The sequence below is a fragment of the Misgurnus anguillicaudatus genome, chromosome 18, assembly GCF_027580225.2.
Source record: "Misgurnus anguillicaudatus chromosome 18, ASM2758022v2, whole genome shotgun sequence".
Classification (NCBI taxonomy): domain Eukaryota; kingdom Metazoa; phylum Chordata; class Actinopteri; order Cypriniformes; family Cobitidae; genus Misgurnus; species Misgurnus anguillicaudatus.
Genome location: NC_073354.2, coordinates 4,558,015 through 4,580,095, shown reverse-complemented (window position 1 = coordinate 4,580,095; position 22,081 = coordinate 4,558,015). Strand labels below are relative to the sequence as shown.

Sequence of the window (22,081 nt, the reverse complement as noted above, 5' to 3'; positions counted from 1 at the left end):
TATGGTAATGATGTACAATTTATTGTTTCAATTTCTATGTTTAAGTGTCTGGAATCTAATCAGCCAATGAGACCCTATCTGAAGGAGCATCTGCCCAAGCGCTTTCATTTTGCCAAGCACATACGTATAGAGAGAGTTCATCTGTACATGCAGCAGCAATGGCAGGCAGCACTGTAAGTCTTTTTTTAGCAATTCATGTCTAATCCTTGTCATATCAGTGATGTGAAATTAATCAATAATCAGGGATGCACATAACTTTTTTGGTCTGGTTTTCAAAGGTGCACCTTGAGGTGTACAATATTCATAGCACCGACATCCTACATGCTGTCCTCATGACCACTCTCTTCGTCATATTTCTTTAGTTTAAGCATGGTAGACGATGATGTACATAAACAAAATATGTCTGGTTATTGTTTTTAATTAAATTGTGTTAGATGCAATGAATTTGTGCTCTGTGTATAGAAAATGTAAAGAAACATCACTAATGTTCAACATTAATTGTTATTATAAGAATGAATAACATTCAGAAAATGTAATCTTCAGAATTTAGTTAATGCAACTTAATATATCACCAAACTATCGGTATCGGCAGATATCAATGTAAATAATCGGCTATTGGTATCAGTGAAAAAATGTCATATCGGTGCATCTCTAAAGAAAATTTACTAACTTTTTATAGCTTTTGACAAAGGGATTTTCTTCTCACATACATTCAGATATTAGAATAAAAAGAACATAACACAAATAATAACACTACGAATAACAATAACAAGCTACGATGCTGGTAAACGGAAGTGATTAACAGTTTTCCAGTTTGGTCACGTGACATTAACAGGACCATGGTGTTAAGGGAATAAGGCTGATAATGGCTTATTTATTTTTATTTTTTTTACTTTAAAGTGACCATGAAATGGAAGTAGCAGTTGTCATTTTTTTTCTGTATCGTGCTGTATATCCGATTGCAATAGCTTCTGAAATGAGAAAAATGTTGGGCAGCCACGGGACTTGATTTTGTCCATTGAGAACTGATTGGATAGTGGGAAGTTGGGCCATTTTGCTAATTGCTAATCGCTGGGATCTTTTCCTGGGTAGAAAAAGTCTTCAATAACCCCGTTCGTGTCATTCCTTGTGACAGGAAGTAAAGAGAGAACGTCTCGGGGAAGGGAGGAGGTTAAAGTTTTTAAATAAAGAATATGAGGGCACATGAATTTTTACAAAATAAAGCAAAACACTACAAATACTATAATAAGTTTTTACTTATTTCTTATGTTTCACTAATATTTTCTGTGATGTTTTACAATGTTTTTTATTTTACAGGCAGCCCAGTGAAATTAAATACTGCAGTGGGGGCTTTCATGGCTCAGATAATGTTTTCAAGAACATGCAGGTGGGTGTCACATGACTTGCATCATAGATTAAAATTTTATTTAAAATATACACAGCACTTCTCTTTGAAATTCTGAATGTGAGTGAGGCTAAAAGCACATCACTGTCATATGGCTTGCTTTGCAGTAGTCATTTGAACTATTTCTATGATGTTTTCATGGTGCTTTGATTAGGGATTATCCCCTAAATCCAGTCTAAATATTTGTTGAATCTGTCATAAATGCCAATACAAGTTTCTAATCTGCACAGAACTCAAAGTTAGGCATTTACTTTCTGCTCAAGTCTGTGTATTTTGGAACGTAATGAGTTTTAGGAGACCTTGTAATTAGATGGGGCTTAAACAAAGCTTATATTAAAGGCTTTGGAAAAATTCCCATTAAGTGATGCCCAGCCAGGATTTCCCCCAGAAACGAAGAAAAATTCATTTATATGAATGAAAAAGGCGTGCAGGATGTGCGACTACAAATCAAAGTTCTGTAAGTTTTAACTGGGGCTGTTGTGGCAAAAAGTCTTGAATCTTCATAAGAACAAATACTCAGGAGACATAGGTTCCAGGTGCCGAACAAAAATTACTTTATTTGCTCGAGCCAACAAAGTGAGACAATCAATACCCCTCATAGAGGCGCTCAAAGATCATCTGGCCTCCCAACATCTGACTCCATTTTTTATACAGTAAGATCAAACACTTCTTATCTGAGATGACGTATACTCTTCTAATTGGTCTTGGCTTGCCATAATTAATTTATTTTGTTTGATGTGCAGCTGAATCCTTCTTCATATCTAAAATGACATAGCCTATACAGCTGGACTTCTCAAATCTTAAAATGACGTACTCTGTTTGTCGGTTATTTCGACCTTGTTTCTCAAAATAATTGTGGCGAGAATAATCGGGGTATAGTCGCAGGATTGCACCTGGTCTCTTTTAATTAGGAAACTGAGAAAATGAAAGTTAACTAATCTAGAATGACGTTCTCTTGTTTATCGGTTATGTTGACCTTTTCTTATGGCATAGTGTAGAAACAACAGGCCTTAGGCCTAATATAATATTAATATAGTATATGATCAGTAATATACCCAACAGAAACTACTATAGGGCCATTCTGAACATTGTCAAGGACTTATTTATCAAATATAACTACACAATTTGCATAGCGTTTTGTTGTGTTAGGGAGGTGAGGCGTATCAGTATTTGATCAGTTTTTATTGGTATTGTTTAGGGGCAATGTCAAAGGGGCGATGTGAGAGCCCCGCTAAGATCCTTTATGGCAGGGGCTCTCGGGACCCCAGGTAGTCCCAATCCTTAGCCACGGGGTCTACAAAATAATTTTTTATGAATTACACAATTGTGCTGTATTATTGAAAAGGTCATATTTACTCATAGGGCTCATTTATGAACCATTCCAGTCTTTTTTTGACTTTTATTATCTTTTATAGAGTCAAAATGTAATGTAAATAAAATAATCCTCTGAATGAAAAAACATAAGTGAAATGAACATGATTCAAGCTAAAATGTGTTTTTGTTTATCAGCATAAAACCGGTCTAATCAGGTTGTAAAAATGTGAGTTTAAATTGTGGAAAGCATTTGCTTAATCACTTTTATAATTATAAGAGGTCCCTGAAAAATGTTCTCCCATGTAAGGGGTCGCTGACCCCTAAATAGTTTAAGAACCACCCTGCTTTACGATATGTCCTCGGGGTTTAGGTGCCTACTTGTAAAACCCCCTGATGATATTGCCTAACCACTTAAACTGTGGGTGGCTTTTGATCCTGCGTCCACTATGTGCTTTGACATGAATATATGTGTTTGATGTTTAGTACTGTGCAAAAGTGTTAGAATCTTCAATAAGATATTTTTAAAGATGTTTGCTTTTGCTTTGGTGTGTCAGAAGGTAAAATATTTAGTAGGCTAAGCTATTAAACCAGCTGTTTTTATATCAATAAGAAGTCCTGCAACAGATTAATCTGATCACACCGTCATCAAATCAGTCTGGGGTGACATGACTCCAAAAGAACTGTGGACTCAATATCTCTTAAATTGTTTGGAGACACACTAATGTAAAATACTTTATTAAAAGTGAAAATATTTGTTTTACATATGATTTATTTAATTGTTTACAGACCATTTTTATTGGATATGGACCAGGAATGAAGTATAAGACAACCGTGGCTCCGTTTGAGAACATTGAAGTTTATAACCTCCTATGTGGTAAGTTCTGTTAAGTATCATACACGTTAAGTGAGATGTAAATTAGTGTTTGTGAAGGCTATTGTTTGTCATGCTTGTGGAAGACCTTGGCATTTTCAGTTCTGTATTTTTCACATGACCTTTCACATTTTTTACTGACCTGAATACAATGCAACTCACAGTAAACCAAGGACTTCATGACCCATTTCAAAAACAAAGTAGCCCTTATTCAGAAATCTTACTCCTCTGGTAATATATTCTAGTCTTGGGGAGTAAGCAATGCTACTTATTAAGCCCCGCCCACAGCCACTGACTGGCAGTCCGGCATTACCATAGTCTCCGCCCTCAGCAAGTTGTACGCCGATAAATGATCTGTGGGGTATTATGAGCTGAAACTCCACAGAAACTTTCTTGGAACACCTGAGACTTATCTAACATCTTGTAAAAATGAGCATAATAAGTAACCTTTAATCTATCCATTCAAATGTAGCATCATTTTTATATGACACCTTGCATTGGAAAGTAAATAAGTTGTAATAAATGAATGGTTGCAATAGTTTGTTTAGAGCTTAGGGCCATGCCATCACCTATTTTGTAAAAATGTTTCTTGAAAAGAAAAACCTGCAGTGTAAAAGTACCTTTCTGATTGTTTCTGTTTAGATTTAATGGGTATCAATCCTTCACCCAATAATGGGACGCATGGAAGTTTAAACCATTTGCTGAAGAACCCCCCCTTCCATCCGGTGTATCCTGCAGAGCGTTCGGCACCAGCGACCTGTACCCCTGTCAGCGGGACTGCGCCCGACCCCCGTGGTTGTACATGTGACTCCCTCACTGAGCAAGAGGTTGGCAGCATCATTTATCATTCAGTGAATCATACTGTAGCATCCTCTTGCTAGTCTCTATCAGTGTTCAAACACGGTGCATTATACACCAAAAATGGGTTGTAGAGTTGTTCTGACTTAAAAGGGTTTTTTATACGAAGTGTCGAGTCACAGTGAATAAGTTCAAGAGCCTAATGACCAGAGTCGTATAATAAGAGAGTTACGACACTCACATAGACGTCCGTTGTAAGAATGGAATGCAGAAGTAACAGCGTGTCATGGAGTGACGCATAGTTACAAACGCAGCACTGAAGCCCATTCATTTCAATGACACCTGCTGGTAAATCGATGAAATTACCGTTTCTCTTTACATTTTCAGACATTTCATGAATATAGTCAACAGTGAAATTTTATGAACTCTGCTGTAGGTAATGATTATTGTTAATAATAACTAGTAACATTTTTATATTTTAATGAGTCCTTAATCCTTAATTTTTTCTCGATTAAACAAATGTAGACATTAACAACATATTATACATTTGTTTATATTATACATTATACTTACCCCTTAAAATCCACAAAGGGATAGTTCACCCAAAAAAGAAAATTCTCATCCTCATGTTGTTCTAAACCTGTATGAATTTTTTTCTGATGAACACAACAGAAGATATTTTGATAAATGATGGTAAGCACACAGCCGATTGCAACCATCGACCTCCATAGTAGGAAAATAAATATTATATGAGGTATTGTGATAAACAATGAAGAATATATTTTGATAAATGATAGTAAGCACACAGTTGATGGTAGCCATTGAATTCAATCGTTTTTGTTTTTCCTACTATAGAAGTCAATGGTTACAATCAGCTGTGTGCTTACCATCATTTATCAAAATATCTTTTTTTGTGTTCATCAGAATAAAAGGAACTCATACAGATTTACAACAACATGAGGATGAGAAAATGATTACAGAATTTTCATTTATGGGTGAACTATTCTGGCCTCAGGCTATTCAGAAATACCATTTTGATGGAAAAATCCATTAAGAGTCTGATTACAAAAAGGTTTGTTTACAAGAAATCATGTCAGGTGCACTTAGGGGTTGTGCACACCAAAACTTTTAAATGCTGCTGAAAACGCCTGGACAACACCGAAATGCCAGCTGTTTCTCAGCTGAGTGCCAGCTTTTTTTAGCTGAGCGCTTTGGTACCTCTGATATTTCAGCTGTGAGCCGGTTGGTGGCTGTGGTAATGTCCTGCCCTTTCTCCACTGTGATTGGACGGCCGTGTGAGAAGTGACATTGACAAGCGGAGCTTTTTACCCAAAGTATGCCCCCGGCCACGGGCTTAAAAGTTTTGGTGTGCACGCCCCCTTAAAGAATAACTAAACCCCTGGTCAGAGCCTGACTCCACCCACTGGCAATATTTGAAAAATGCAAGTGGGCAGATAGAGATAGAGGGGACGAACTGAGCTCGTACCAAGTGTGTGGTAAGCTTGAACCTGCTTACGTAGAGTCGTACCGCTTCAACTGCAGTAGCCACCGTTCAACCTGAAGAGGGCAGCACTCAGACGTTTTTACACCATACTGTATATTGTAGAATTGAAACACTTTATATCAAAAATGTTACTCAAATCAATGAACAGCACTAAAAAAGCATCATTCTTACAGATCATTAACTTAAAAAAGTTGGTTTAGGGTTTAGTTACTCTTTAAATGGTTCTTGCATCTGTTGGAGCCAATGATGTAGTGGACAGTGCTCCAACATATGGGGCAGACGCACTTCTGGCAACCCGAGTTCGAATTCAGGCTCGAGGTCCTTTGCTGATCCCATACCTCTCTCTCCACCCTGTACTTTCCTGTCATCTCGTAATTACTGTCTAGTACAAATAAAGGCAAAATGGGCCAAAAAAAAAAAGGTTATGCATCTGAGCTCCTCATGTGTACAGTTGATACTCCAAGCCCTGATCAACATCTTAACTTGATCCTTTAAAAATAAATTTTTTGAGACTATTTAAAGGGCAGTATTGACTTTTTTCTATTTTTCCGCCAATAATTTAATAATTTTTAGGTAGCGTTAGTATATCTTGCTGTTTTTTGGGTGGGTATCACAGTTGACACATCTACAAAGCAGCTTTACAAAGGACACGATGTAAAATGCACAAAACAAAAATAACAATTCAGAAAAAAATTATAGATCAGTTTATAGTCCAGTGCTAATGTCTTCTGAAGTCCTTGTCATCATTCCATATGTGTTGGGTCACCTGATCTATATAAATGACTGGATTGCGCATAGACCGCTAAACGTAACAGCGTGAGGTGAAGCCAGCGCAGAGTTCGAGCCGCCATCTTGGTATACCCAACCGGCATAGGGCATCATTGACTTACATTCAAAATCATGTTTTAAATTCACCCGCTTTACAGCGTATCAGTCACGCAAGGTTTTTAGGATATATGTACGTAAATTAATTGTTAATTTTGGTGTTATTTGCAATGTTTATGTTTTAATCGGGAAGGATAATGGATTTATAAAAAAAAATGTTAAGGTGAGTGTGTCTGCTGCATTATGTTAATGACACGGGTGTAAATAAAGTTTTTTTTGACATTCAGCTACACAGTCAGCGTTATTTCTCTAAATAAGTTTAGGTAACTTATTAAAAAGATAACAATTAAAAAAACAGCAAATTATTGCATGCACATACGGTACAAAGATTTCAGAATGAGCACGTTTGTCATTAATAATATGCTGCGGTCTGTCTGCTGATCTGATACTGTAATGAAGATGAATGTATAATAACTGATTAAAAAGCAAAATGTACAACTTTCAGTAAATAGTGTGTACATGATTAGGACGTTTGTGTTGTAATAATATACAGGGAGATGTCAGATATAAAAAAGAAGACTAATAAAGTGATGTTTTATCATTAAAATCTGATAACGTCCATTGATTTAATAGAATGTTTGGGTATACCAACATGGCGGCGCGGTGGCTTCACAATTGTGACGTCATGAGCAATCCAGTCATTTATATAGAGCAGTGGTTGGGTCACCTGACGGAAGCAGGATCCATACTGAAGCAGGCCTAATCGCTAGATTACTTGAAAAGAGCGTCCCGAGGTAGAAACAAAAAAGCAAACAAAGAAAATGAGCGTAGCTGCTGTTCATAGCTTTGTAAGTAGGATATGGTTTATATAACTTAATGCAAAATTACAGGATGAAATTCTGTGTATTCTTTGTTGAGGAGATTAGATTTAGTACTGGGAGAAAGTGTTTGAGCCCCAAACTGTGTCAGGAAGGCTGTTCCACAGTTTAGGTGCCAAGTGTGAAAAAACTCGACCTCCAACTACTCATAGTGATATTAAGGAGCTTGATGGGTTGTAAGGTATCAGAGGTGCGTAGGTGCGAAACCATTTAGGGCTTTATAAGTGAGTACCAATATTTTGTAAATTATAATATAAAGTATAAAGTAATTGACAAATCCCTCTGTTGTTTTTCTTTGCTTTGGATAAAAACATTTATAAAATGGATAAATGTAACTATATTGTTATGCAGGAAGTACTCTTTATAAGTGATGATTTTTAACCCGTAATATCCTCTTCTTGTTGCTTCTTTTTTTCTGTTTTAGTTGAGTCGTCTCAACCAGCGTCTGATTGATTCAAATTCCAGTAAGTTTAACAACCAAGAATTTTTTTAATTAAAAATATTTTACAGTCAAGCTTACAATTATGTATAATGCTCCTTTCTGTTTGAATCCATCTACAGACTCAAATCTGAAAGCTCTTCATTTGCCGTTCGGAGTCCCGCGGGTTCTTCAGGAGAAGTGTGATTACTGTATCCTCTACCACAACGCATACATCAGCGCGTACAACAAAAAAACTAAGATGCCTCTGTGGGTCTCATATTCACTGAATGCAACGGTGAGACGTCTCTTAAACATCAAATCACTTTTTCTTTTGATGTTGAAAAGAAGATTCATCCTTTTCTAAATAGCCAATAGTGTTCAATGTTGATTTAAAGGTGCTGTAAAATGTTAAACTGTATTTACCGAGGCATAGATGAATAATAAGAGTTCTTTTTTGAAGATTAAAAAAAAAGTTTAAAGTGAAAGTAAATTGGAACTGTGGCTGTCAAGAAGATCCAAATTGAAAGATTGCCCAAATGGAATTTGTTGAATCAGTCGGATCAGTGAACAGATCATTGATTTGATTAAAAATGAATCAACCAGTTCATCAACAAGATCTGGCACACACAAACCGGTCGCTTTTGTGTGGTTTCCTCTCAAAAGACATCTGTTTCTCATACAAGGCTTTCCTGTGGCTTCAAAAGGTCCTTTTTAGATGAGCTTTCTCTTTAAAGTCAAACTTTATTGTTATGTTTGGGAGGAAAATCACACAATAGCTCATTCTAGGCGGCCTCTGTGTTTCCCAGCAGGAGTTTTTATTCAGTATTTTCCTATGATGTCCAGTGGGATCTGAGCTCCACCTATTCACAGAATAAACACCTTTGAAACTTACGTACTTGCAAGAATATAATCTTAAATGTGTGACAGCTGATCAAATAAGGAGGTATAAATCTAAACAGGGTTTTGTGTGCGGAGATGCTGTGGGTGGCTGTCAATCATTTTTCTGACCTCAGTGCATGAGTGCAACATTATGTGGGCCCACCGCAGAGTAAATAACAGACTGATGTTCGCAGTCATTCAGTGTAATGATAATTAAAGAGCATTGCCTGCCTGTCTTTGACCTACATGCAGTGTTTTTAGTCGTTTGGGTTATCAGATATTTTGCTATGCTACTTTGCTAAATATAGTTAAGTTAAGCGTATTTACTCATGAACTGCAAGTCACAGCTTATGATTGTGAAGTGACATAATGAACTTGGTCATAGTTGAGGTTTAAGGCAGGTTCAGGCCTGATTTTGCATTCAAATGATTGTATTATATATGAAACGGCTTCACAAATACAGGCTTGACTTGACATGACACTAGGTGTTACATACATTACAGTTGAGGATTGATTGTTGAATTTTTAAAAGGTTTACATGATTTTACATGAATTATTTAATATAAAAATACTTTTTTCAACATAAGAGTTGTCTACATTTTTCCTACTTGAGGTGGGTTTGCTTTTTTGGTGGTACTGAGGTTTATGAAAGGGTTAATGTGTAGCCAGTGAATTGTTATCACAGAATAACTTCTGTCAGAGGTGCGATAACAAATTGGCTGGGTCTCACTTAATACGCAACTGTTTGCCACACAGTTAATTATGTACCAAATATTTATTTTAATATATTTTATTAGCTCACTTCAAGCCAATATGTGTCCAAGTTCAAAGTACATACAAAACAAACATGCATTTGGTTTCATTATTTGTCTCATATATGTAATTTATTCATAATTAATTTGGACTTGTGTAAGAGGACTTTGCATTGTATGTAGATAAAAACAGCTAATTTTAAGGTAATAAAAACAATACCGTTCATTATATAAGGTCTTTATACACCACTGATAATATAGTTTATGTATATTACATTGCATTTCTGACAAAATAATTCTTCTAAAATTTACACCCTCGTTTTGTAAGTTGGTTTGGATAAAAGCGTTTGCAAAATGAATAAATACAAAATGTGTCGACCAATCAAAATCAAGTGTTCAGCAACACCGTGGAACAGTGTAAAACTTAATGTGTATAAATGTGTTGGTTTCTTAAGAAGAAGCCATTAAAATGTTTTCATTGTTCTCTGTCAGACACAGGTCAGCGTGCAGCCGTCTGCAGACACGTGTGTTCGTGCTGATATGCGTGTGGAGGCCAGCGCCAGACAGTCCTGCTCATCATATAAAAACAATCTCCTTAAGACCATGGGCCTTCTGCATCCGCCTAGTGAGTCCAGACCTGTCAAAGAATACTTAAATACTGTTATCACCTTATGTTGTTGTTTTCTAAGATCAGGTAGAAAAGTACAAAAGTGATCAGGGTCTGTCAATAATTTAAAAAGCAGCACATAAAGTTTGAAAGTCAAATAGTCAAATTTATTCATATAGCTTTTTGGCAAAGTTAAATTGTTTTAAAGCATCTTTAGATGAAAGACAAAGAATAGAAACAACCAAAAACTGGAAAATTATTAAGTAAAAAATGTTTGCAATGCAATATAATATGTAGTATTATTGCACATTTTTTGTGCTTATAAATAGATTATCATGTAAAATAAAACGTATATACTTTTCCTTTAAAGGTGCAGTGTGTAAATTTTAGCGGCATCTAGTGGTGAAGTTGCGAATTGCAACCAACGGCTCAGCCGACTGCTTACCCCCGGCTTTTGAAATGCATAGACAAGCTAGAGTAGCCGCCACCTGAAAAAACATTTGGCCGTTAAGGGCTTCTGTAGAAACGTGGTGGCACAAAATGGCGACTTCAATGTAAGGGGACCCTCTGTGTATGTAGATAAAAACGTCTCATTCTAAGATAATAAAAACATAACGATTCATTATAAAAAGGTCTTTATACACCCATGATAATGTTGTTTTGTATATTATATTGCATTTTTGTCAAGAGGTCCTTCTAAAAATTACACACTGCACCTTTAAAGTTTTACATTTGATTCCTGCAACATCATGTGTTTTGTGTGCCCTGTCAGATAAAATAGTTAAAAAAATTGTCCTTCCTGGTGTTAACTTTTCATAAAGTAAACCGAGTTTTTATCAGTACCTTAATTGGCACCAAATGTATACACATCTGTACCGAAATAGTACAATAGGGAAGGGGCGGCACAGTTGCTCAGTGGGTAGCACTGTTGCCTCACAGCAAAAAGGTCTCCGGTTGGAGCCCTGGCAAGGTCAGGTGGGTTTCCTCCCACAGGCCAAAAACATGCAATTGGAGATACCAAATCCTCCCCCAACCTGTGTATGGATTAACTGGTTCTTGCCACAAATATAGCCATAGATGCTGGAATGACGTAGAGAAGAAATAAAGAAGCAGTACAATAGGGGCTTATTAAAAGGAAATGCCTCAGTGACAGTTTTGGACAATTTTTGGACATTTTGTCTGACAGTGTGGGATAATCTTGCCCTCTGCTAGATCTTAAATCTCAAATAGTTGTGATGTATCACTTCAATGACATTTTACAGGCCTTATATGTACACAGCAGGATGTGAGAACTAGGGCAGAGAGGAGGATTTTATACAAAATAAAACAAATCACCAGTTAACATTAAAGGGCACCTATTATGCAAAATCCACTTTTACAAGGTGTTTGGACATAAATGTGTGTTGGCAGTTTGTGAACACAACCACCATACAATGAAAAAATCCACCCACGCCTCCTTTTTTAATCCCCATTAGACCAAAGCAGTCTCATTAGACATGCTGTTTTGATTCACTTGTAATGTCACACTAACATAGCCCCGCCCACGGCCACTACACAGTAAAAAGCGGCAAGTTGGTTTAAACTTAAAAAAATGACTTCAGTGGGTAACATTATTCAACCTAAAATTTTCACTCAAATGTGAAATTTTGGTTTTACCAATTGAGGTAATTTTTTTTAGTTGATCCAACTTTTATAATATAATAAACTTTATTTTTTATAGCGCCTTTTAATTGTACATCTCAAAGCACTGTACAAAAACAATTAAAACAACAAAGATACAAAAAATATGAAAATTAAAGAGACATTATACACAGTAAAATAAAAAATTAAAAGACAATAAATCAATTAAATGCTACTTAAAAAAATTTGTTTTAACTTTTTACAGTTTAACTGACTGGTTAACTTTGCCCAAAAGCTTTTCTAAATGCGCTTACTAGCACATTGTAGGGCTAATGTAGCTAAATATACTATTTTCCCAGTATTCACAGGAATCAGATCTATTTTCAACCAAAAGCACTCACTGTCTGCTCATTTGCATTTAAAGGTACAGACATAAAAACAGCGCTTTTTGCTCGCACCCAAATAGGATCATTGTAGACATGCTATAATAAATGATCTGTAGGATATTTTAGGCTGAAACTTCACAGACACATTCTAGGCACACCTGAGACTTATATTATATATTGTAAAATATATAATAGATGCCCTTTAACATGTAATCCTAAAGTTGAAATAGTAAATGCCAAAGTTACCAGTTGATTTTCATGTGCAACAAAGTGTTTAATGTCAATCAATCGTGTGTTGCTCGTGCATTATGTCTGTGGTCTTTGTATTTAATTCTACATCTGCTGTTTAGTGCACAGATTTTATAATGGCCTGACTTGATGATATTTTTCCTGTCTCAGATTTCAGCCCTGCAGGAACTGAGTCAGACTCTTCAATCACAAGCAATATGGTGCCCATGTATTTGGCTTTCAAAGATAGGCCATGTCTCACACACTGCTTAGATTTCAACACTACACAGACTGATAACTTTGCTCTGGTTCTTTTGTTAGTAAGTTTATGATTAATGTTTTATATGCACTTGCAATTTGCATGTTTGTACTGTTCATATGCAGTGTTTTTTCTGGAGAAAACCTGTACAGTTTCATGGTTTTCTGACTCAGTTTTATGAATTTGGTCTCTTTTATACTTAATCATTATTTACTCATAAACATTTGTAGGTTTTAGGCATGAAGTGCTGGGAAAAAATTAATCTTATTTGTATTTTTATAGTAGGGTGGGCATTCCCGCCGGACACGTCCCTAACATGTTTTCGGGTACGTTCTACGGAAGTCGCGTTGCTCGACCGCATACGTCATCGAGGTTCTCACATTTCAGTTAAAATACATTATAAAATTAAGATTTATTTCTTTTAAGACATACAATCATTGTAGTTTCATTCTTATCTTGAATTGTAACGGTTGCTTTTCTGAAATTAAACCCGAAATATTAAACCTTGATGACGTATGCGGTCGGCCAACGCGACTTCCGGAGAACAAACCCGAAAACATGTTCGGGACGTGTCCGGCAGAACTGGCAAGAATGGCCACCCGTTTTTATAGTGCTGTTTGAACTAGATGTATGACATCATTTCTGATTAATGTTGATGTCTTTTGAGTGTTTAACCAGCATTTTTACAGGTCTGTAACACCTGGAGAGAGCTATTTTAAGCTATTCATTATTTTAATGACAGATGTTTGGCAGGCACGGGGATATAAATTCTTCCCTGTCTGCTCATGCAGTAGGCATACAGTACATACCATGTTACTTGGTAACTTTATACTAATTGACCTCATTACTTTGCTTGGCATTGTTGCCGCATTACCACCTTGGTGTGCATTATTTTCGAATAATTCAACAGCCTGTTGTCAAATATTTCTTACGTAATCACTCTGAAGTCACAGGAAAATAAGAGTCTGTCTGTTCTGATGCGGTACTAGGAGCACACAGACCTGCTACTTACAGCCCCACGGGCTACCTTACCTGCTTGGTTGGTTTCCAAATGACTTTCTGCATTCACAAATTAATGTGTATTGCCCTGCCCACAGCAAAGCTATACAACAAGAGTATTTACAACACTGATAACAAACAATTGCGCTTTTCAACCACACGAGGGAGCCGTGAGCCAGTATTACATACACTGTTAAAAATGCAGCACGAAGTTAAAACAACTTGTTTTTGCAAGTCGTTTTAAGTTTTAGCTTAAAAAAGTTGACATAACTTATAAATTCAAGTTGAAATTGTTTAACTTAATTTTTTAAGTTAAAGTAACACAAAAATATGCGTGATTTGACTAAAATGTTTTGTATATTTTTTACAGTGTAGTGGTGCTTTAAGTAAAGATCAATTCTTCTTTAAGTGAAGATATTGTACATTTCATACTGTAAACATATTAAAAATTTATTGATCTTTAGTAATATGTGTTGCCAAGGACTTCATTTGGACAACTTTTAAAGGCGATTTTCTCAATATTTTGATTTTTGCACCCTCAGATTGCAGTCTCGGACAAATATTCTTATAATTAATCTTATTTATTCAGCTTTCAGATTATGTATAAATAACCTTTATTTTCTATAACTTCTTTAAATATACATCTAAAAGTGCTTTACATAAACAAATAAAACAGCAAAAATACCAACACAATATAAAGATTTAAAAGACAAAATACACTTTACAATAAGCACAATAAAAATACTATTATTCATTTAAAAGCTAGCCTAAAATTTTTTTTTTAAGATGAGATTTAAAAATGGCAAGAGATTAAGCTTGCCTTCGAGACGGTTTAAGCAGTAACAACATAAACAAGCGGCTGTCGTGGTCCGCACGTAACTTCCGGTAAACTCCGCTAAGAATAAATAACAACAAAGTTCTTTAAACGTAAAAAACACATAGATTACCTAAGAAGCCAAAACATTTGTTATTTTCGACGAGGCATTTGTTCAAGAGATCAGTTTAGCAACTAGTCAGACCATAAAAAAAATGAAACCAGAAGTAAAGTTCGGATCCAGACGTGTTTCGCATCAGCGCACGTGCGTCTAATGAAACCGTCTATAGTGCATAGAGAGAGAGAGAATTATTGACAGCACAATTAAGTTTCAATTTTAACAAACAACCATCATGGCGATCAGTGTTTGCATTTCATCAGCTCATTTGCATTTAAAAGGACACACCCAAAAAACTGCACATTTTTGTGCAACCGCACCTACATAGAGGCAAATTTAACATGCTATAATAAATTATCTGTAAGGTATTTTGAGCTAAAACTTCACACATGCATTTTGGGGACAACAACAACTTATTTTACATCTTAAAAAATCTCATAATATGACCCCTTTAACTCTTTCCCCGCCAGCGTTTTTAAAAAAAGTTGTCAGCCAGCGCCAGCATTTTTCATGATTTTCACAAAAGTTTTATGCCTTCCAGAAAATGTTCTTCTTTAAATATATAAACAAACAATATATCAGATGAAAAAACAGACCCTCTGCTTTCAAAAAAAAAAAAAAAAAACGTTTCATCCTACCTTCATTAGTTCTCTTGTAATCACCTCTCAAACATGTGTATGTTTCTTCAAAAACACCCAATTTTGAGCAAAAAGCTGAGATAATTCCATTTTTGCGAAGGACTTTTGATCAGATGCAGAGCGATCTTTAAAACATACACGGAGTTCTTTCACGTGAGGCGCTACTTCCGGGTTGTATAAGTTGCGGAAGTGCGGCACCTGGTGGATAATAGCGGTATTGCGGAAAGACAGAAAATCTCGTCATTGGCGGGGAAGCGTTTTTTCTTAATTGACGAGATTTCTCGTCAATGGCGGCGAAAGAGTTAAGGTAGCTTTTGACACTTCAGCCAACAAGGCATTAAAATAATGAATACGAAAAAAAACAAAAGTGTTTATCAGTCTCATTTCATTGGATGAAATCTGGCAATATTTCCAAGATGCAAAAAGGAAATGTTAACAGTATATGTGGCTTAAGATTGGCATAAAAATTAACCCTATTTTCCTCAAGTTTTGTTTGAAAACCCACAATTGAACCATCAAGACTTGTGACCGACCCTTTTTTAATCTTAAAAATACATTCAGAAAGAAAATCAACAGGCATTCATTTGGTCTAAAATGAATATAGATCTGAGTATCATCTCAATAAAAATGAAATTTTGGACCAAGTGATCTCAAAAGCTGGCCAAGGGGAAAATAAATATTTAAAAGGAGAGGGCCCAAAATTGATCCTTGGGGGACGCCAGACTGCACAGCATTAACCTCAGATCTAAATCCACCCGTGGCAATAAACTGCTTCCATTATTGAGGTTGGACTTGAACCAACTATCACAGACCCCAAAAACAATTTCAAGATGAGTTATTAAAACTGAATGATCAACAGTGTCAAAAGCGGCACTGAGATCAAGAAGGATCATAAATTGAAGTCATTGCTGACCCTAACCAGAGCCGTTTCTGCACTATGATTGCAAAGGCTCTCATGACTGGTTTTGTGGTACAGGGTCACATTTGTTAGCTATTAAAACTTCAGGAAATACTTTCAAGATAACTTTAGCCAGCTTTGTTATCAGATCAACATACGTTTATCAAGTAATTTTACAGTACATAAAGCATAATGAATATAAGCAACACAGTATTATTATATAGTATTTTTAAATTATTTTCAGAGGATATTTGTTTCTGTAAGCTAAATGAGTTTATGTTTTGCTTTAACCTCAGACCCTCATCAGTGATAATAGCAGAAGCTGTGTATGGTAAACGCTCTCTTCATTTTGTGTTGTGCAATTGTTTAGATCAGAGCAAAGATGAACTATTACAATTCCCAAACTAACTCTTTCGTGACATCCATCCATGATGTGTTTCATTAGAGTTCATTCATCTCATAAACTCTTAGTATTCATGTATTTTTGGTGCATTCATAATGAATGAGCATCAGGAGTTTTTTTCTTCATGCGCGCCAGCATTTGTCTTTTATCAATGTCTGGCTTTATTACATGCTTACGATTTCATAACAGGCATATTTATTACATGTGAATGCAAACTTAATACAGATCTTTTTGGTTTAGTCACATGCAATGAGTTTATTTGGTTTCAGTCACCCATTCTCAGAAGTTTGTCAAACAAAGAGAATTATGGATAACACTTTATTACATCTTGTATGTGGTAATCATTGTATTGGATATCATTTAGTTTTATCATGTGTTTTCTTTCATACTCATCCTCCTTACTGTCATTCTAGACTGTTTGTGTCTGTTTTCTCATCGCATCTCTGAGATGTTATTTATGCTTACTGTCTTTGTGACAGATACTTGGGATCACTTCCACAATGTTCTGCTGGTGAAGTATTCACGAGAGCTGAATGGCATCAATGTCATGAGCGGACCCATATTTGATTCCGACACTGATGGGATCTATGACTTTTTGAAAACGGAAATAACGTAAGTTTTCAATGTTTATCTGTTGATATGATACACTGTCAAAAATTGGTCCCAAGCTGTCACCGGGTCAGTAGCCTTTAAAAAAGTCCAACTATGTACCATTTAGGTACAGAAATGTATACATTTGGTTCTAAAATGTACCTTTGAGATACTAATATAAAGTATTTAACTCTTTCTCCGCCATTGACGAGTTGTCTCGTCAATTAAGAGAAAATAGTTGCATAAAAAAGTGTTCCTGGTAAATTTTTCTCGTTTTGTTTGTATGTTTGTTTGTTTATTTAAAAGCAGAGGGTCTTTTGTTTCATTTGATATATTTGTATGTTTATAATTTTTAAGAAGAAAATTTTCCTAGAAGGCATTTTGTGAAAATCACAAAAAATGCTGCCGGGCAACTTTACAAAAAATGGCTGGTGGGGAATGAGTTAAGTGCAAAGGTGGACTTCTTGAAACGGTACTGCCCCAGTCACAGCTAGCGATCATTTCTTGGCCAATTTTGTAAATGAAATGTGTATCAACTGATCACAAGGAAACATGTCATGAGTTACCAGTGACGTGCCCACCTACTGCCTACTGTTCCTGTGCCTGATGCATGTTGCACACAAAACCTGCAAGCATGCATTTGTGAAAATCACAAGCTCAGATTGGTCAACAGCAGTGCAGAGTGCAGCAGATGTGATGCACGCATCTTTCTGAGTCTGCCGGAAAGCAAAATCGTGTTTGATAATATCAGTGTGCGAAAGATCAAATCACAGGATATGTTAAGTGGGCCGTGACGTACTTTTACAGTATTTACACACTCTAAAAAATGCTGGGTTATTTTCAACCCAGTATTGGGTCAAAAAGGGACTAGCCCAGCCTGCTGGGTTGTTTTAACTCAACACTGGGTTGAAAATAACCTTGATGCTGTCGTGTCAGAACAAGCAACAGCCGGCATTTTCCTTCGTCCGAGTGCCTTTCATGTGATTAGATTTACACAGGTTTATCAATGCCATAAAAAGTATTTAGTTTTTGTTTGTTTGTTGATCACGAAGATCAAAGTAGATGAGGAAAACTAGGACTCTCTGTGTATTTAAAGCGGCAACATGATTGTTTACAATGCGTTGTGGTGCGCTGTGATTGGTTAAGAGGATTTATTGCATTCTGCAGAGAAGGAGGACCGGCGTTTATCGGATTTTGTATAAAAGGGAAAAAAGATGACAGAATAACACGGCGGATATAGAATAATTAAGCGTAAAATGAAGAATTGACTTTTTGATACTGACCTGAATACTGATTTTGGCGGTAATTAAAAAAAGTTTTGGAACCAAACTCTTCATATGTTAATATATGAAGGTTAAAACTAAACAAATTTTTTAATTCAAAAATATATTTAAATAAGTTTTACTTTCTACAAAATTTATTTTGCATATATTTAAAACATATTTTTGGCCAGAGAAATTTATTTTTTGCCAATGGGAAATATAGATGCTGATTAGCACAAGCCAGTGCTTCTCAAATAGTGGGGCGGGACCCCCAGGGGGGGCTCGAAGCGACACCAGGGGGGGGGCGAGACCCCATGGAAAATACTTTTTCAGGAAGTGATTTTTAAAGACATTACAAGCCAATCACGCTGTAAACCGCTTGTGTTATTTATTGATTATATTTAATTTTTCAGTATCAAATGGTCAAAAATATTATACTTTAAATAAGGATTGATTTTTTTATTTCAGGCAAATTGATGCATTTGAAGTCTTTTCTGTTACAGACTAAAAACAATGTTAATAAAGTTATTCTTTGTTGTAAGTTGATCGATATTTCTTTTTTTGTGGGGTTTTTTGTGTTTTCTCAATGTTAATAAGGATACAATGTTTTGCAGATGTGTAATTTTATAGGCAAATTATACTATTTACAGTCGCAGCGGAGAGTTGGGGGCGCGCGTTTAGGGGGGGGGGGGCGTGACAGAAAATAATTGAGAAGCACTGGCACAAGCCAATGCAAATGGCTCGAATTTCGCATTGCGTGTGCTGCAAACGCAAACTATTTACCTCAAATCCATCTTCTGGGCAAGCTGAAAATGTTAAATTCAAGTGGAAAATTTGCAGGACATGCACGCTAATCAGTGAACAAGGTTAGAAGGTTATTTTCCACATGCCGTACATTATTATTGTTTCTCTATTCCCGCCTTTCTGAAACTTCTTTATAGCTTGAAGTCTGTTGCTTTGAATAACGCATCTGCTAATTGTTCAGGTGTAATGTACTTTTCTGTCTTTTCAGAACTGAGGCGCCCACCCCTACACATTTCTTTGTGATTCTTACTAGCTGTAGAAACTCCACCTTTCCTGTCCTGAAATGTGACGGTCCTCTGGATGCTTTAGCCTTCATTCTACCACATCGAAGTGATCACCTAGAAACATGTCATGTATGTAATGATGTTTGCATAAACTCTGTTTATTCATACTGGATGATGACATTTTAGTAGATGTATCTTATAGGGCCCTATTTTAACGATCTGAAACGCAAGTGTGAAGAGCAAAGCGCAAGTGACTTTGTGGGCGGATCTTGGGCGCTGTTGCTATTTTCCCGGCGGGAGAAATAAGTCTTGCGCCAGGCGCAAATCAATAAGGGTTTGGTCTGAAAAAGGTTCATTTTTCATAGGTGTGGTTTGGGCGTAACGTCAAATAAACCAATCAGAACGTCATCCAACATAACCTTTAAACGCAAGTGTGCGGGTTCCATGGCGGGTTGCTGTTATTATGACGGATTTACCAGGCGCACGCCAGGAGCGGTTCACAGCCGAGGAGACCGACGTTCTTGTAAGAGCAGTCAAAGACAGAGAAGTTGTTTTGTATGGGGATGGGAGAAACCCGCCCAAATCAGCGTCGGTTAAACAGGCGTGAGAGGAAATAGCTACAATTGTCTTATCAGCTGGCATCCCCATCGTTGCGCCGCAAGCGCTACAATGATGTCAGGAGACGGGGGAATCCCAAGCTTGCCAGCATAAATCGTGCACACCGTGTAACGGGAGGTGGATCTGCCTCTACACACGACCTGACGCCAGCAGAGGACATCGCTGCGTCCACCCTCGCCGCTGAAAGCCAAGAAACGCAAGCAGTCCAACCCCAAAGTACACTTACAAATCAACTTCACATACATTAAGGTTTCTTATGAAAACATTTTAATTATTGTTTACATAAAATAAACGTAATACAGCCACACAACAAGCTTATGAAAATATTTCAATCGAATAAAAACTATCACCACAATGCTCACCACAATGATTTCCCTTATCTCATGTCTTAATATTTTTTATTGTAACAACTTATGGATTTGCAGAAATAACTGTTGCATCTGTGTAGATTAGATAAGCAATGCGCGTTGTGCACGTTATACATTATGGTCAAGCATGCGCCCTTAAAATAGCATAATGAACAACGCGCCACTGACTTTAGACTATTTTTTTCTGGTCAGTACCGCAATTGTTTTTGAGACTGCAAAATAGCATCAGGGATGGTTTGCGCCGGAACACGCCTCCTTTTTTGCGCTGAACCGCCCAGGGTCATTCCCTCGTTTGCCGACGTGCGTCTGTGGAGGGAAAAACCCGCTGTGCGCCGGTGCAAAATACGAATGATACATGCGTCACTGACAAAGTCAATTTCGCTGGGTGCAAGATAGGGCCCATAATCTCATAATGCATTGTCTTATTTCTTATATTCTTTTATGGTTTATTTCCCCAGAATGGCACTGACTTTTCATGGGTCCAGGACTGGGTTCAGCTTCACGTGGCGAGAGTCCGAGACGTCGAGCTTTTAACAGGCTTGAGCTTTTACCACGACCAGATTTCTGTTGCTGAAACATTACAGCTGAAGACTTTGCTCAAAACATTTTAGGACAACGAGAATGTGGATCTCATTTTAATATCTAGTTCTCACCATCAACAGAGCGAATCGCTTCAGGAAACTTCACAAGAAGACTTTCAATGTTTCCCTAGAGACTCTTTGATGTCTTGAAATGGAAAAAGTGTCTAATACATTTTTATTGTCTGACGAAATCTATTTATTTTTGATGAAGTACGTGTTGTTATAGTCTTATAAAATGCAGCATAATTATGCAATGAAACCGTTATCTATTTTTAACACACATATGGTAGTGATTGTGAGTGTGGGTGTACTTGCTTTCAGCCGATTGCAAAACTCCAGGCCAAAAAAACAACAAAGTGCATCCGGTTTTTCCTGAAAACCACAAGAAAGCCACATGTTTTAAAGGAATAACATTTCAGCTGGTCTGGTTGTTGTTTTGGTCCTACGACAAATCTAACAAATACTCTGGTGAAGTGTCCGACCTGTTTTGAAGACAGCCGTCACAGCCCTGAATGCATCTTAATGGCAGAACATATCAGACAAAAACAACGTAATATGTACCATGTGGATTGTTTTCCAGAGTTTTGGTGCATTCACTTTCTCAGGTCACTTTTGATAATAAATACAACATTCTTTATTACATTTGTACTTTACGTAAGCGTGACTTTGTATGTAGTGACTTTGTTGTTTTAGAGTTTGTCATGTATGCCGAAATTAACATGTTTTGCCTCATTTGGCAATTTTATAAAAATATAATTAAAATCTTGTGGTTTACTTCCAGAAGAGGCTATCAGGATCTAAGCAGGTAATAAAAGTGTTTAAAATATCCAGAAACAAAAATGACAACAAATAAAAAGACAGCAGGTACAGTGGGTTAAGTTCAAACAAGGAACAAAGGTAAATACATGAGTATTTATACACAATACAATAACAACACCTGGACATAATAGGGTTGGGAATGCATGAAAGAACTACAAGGATCCCAGAGAGGACTACAAACAGGACATGATGTAATT

General features: G+C 36.6%; 1 protein-coding gene across 2 annotated transcripts in view; it reads left to right on the top strand.

Annotated features, from left to right (window-relative positions):
- Nucleotides 1–21,827, top strand: part of enpp1 (ectonucleotide pyrophosphatase/phosphodiesterase 1) — a 72,937-nt gene extending 51,110 nt beyond the window's left edge. The window contains exons 15-25 of one of the 2 annotated variants that reach the window (XM_073855636.1): nucleotides 46–173; nucleotides 1,318–1,387; nucleotides 3,506–3,593; nucleotides 4,233–4,417; nucleotides 8,020–8,059; nucleotides 8,157–8,311; nucleotides 10,146–10,272; nucleotides 12,660–12,737; nucleotides 17,100–17,229; nucleotides 19,483–19,627; nucleotides 20,943–21,827. In XM_073855636.1, coding sequence (XP_073711737.1) covers nucleotides 46–173; nucleotides 1,318–1,387; nucleotides 3,506–3,593; nucleotides 4,233–4,417; nucleotides 8,020–8,059; nucleotides 8,157–8,311; nucleotides 10,146–10,272; nucleotides 12,660–12,737; nucleotides 17,100–17,229; nucleotides 19,483–19,627; nucleotides 20,943–21,095 — 1,299 coding nt within the window. In that variant the 3' untranslated portion in view covers nucleotides 21,096–21,827. Of the gene's footprint in view, nucleotides 1–45; nucleotides 174–1,317; nucleotides 1,388–3,505; nucleotides 3,594–4,232; nucleotides 4,418–8,019; nucleotides 8,060–8,156; nucleotides 8,312–10,139; nucleotides 10,273–12,659; nucleotides 12,738–17,099; nucleotides 17,230–19,482; nucleotides 19,628–20,942 lie in introns of both variants that reach the window. The other variant, XM_073855635.1, reaches the window with a different exon arrangement.
- The last annotated feature ends 254 nt before the right edge of the window (nucleotides 21,828–22,081 follow it).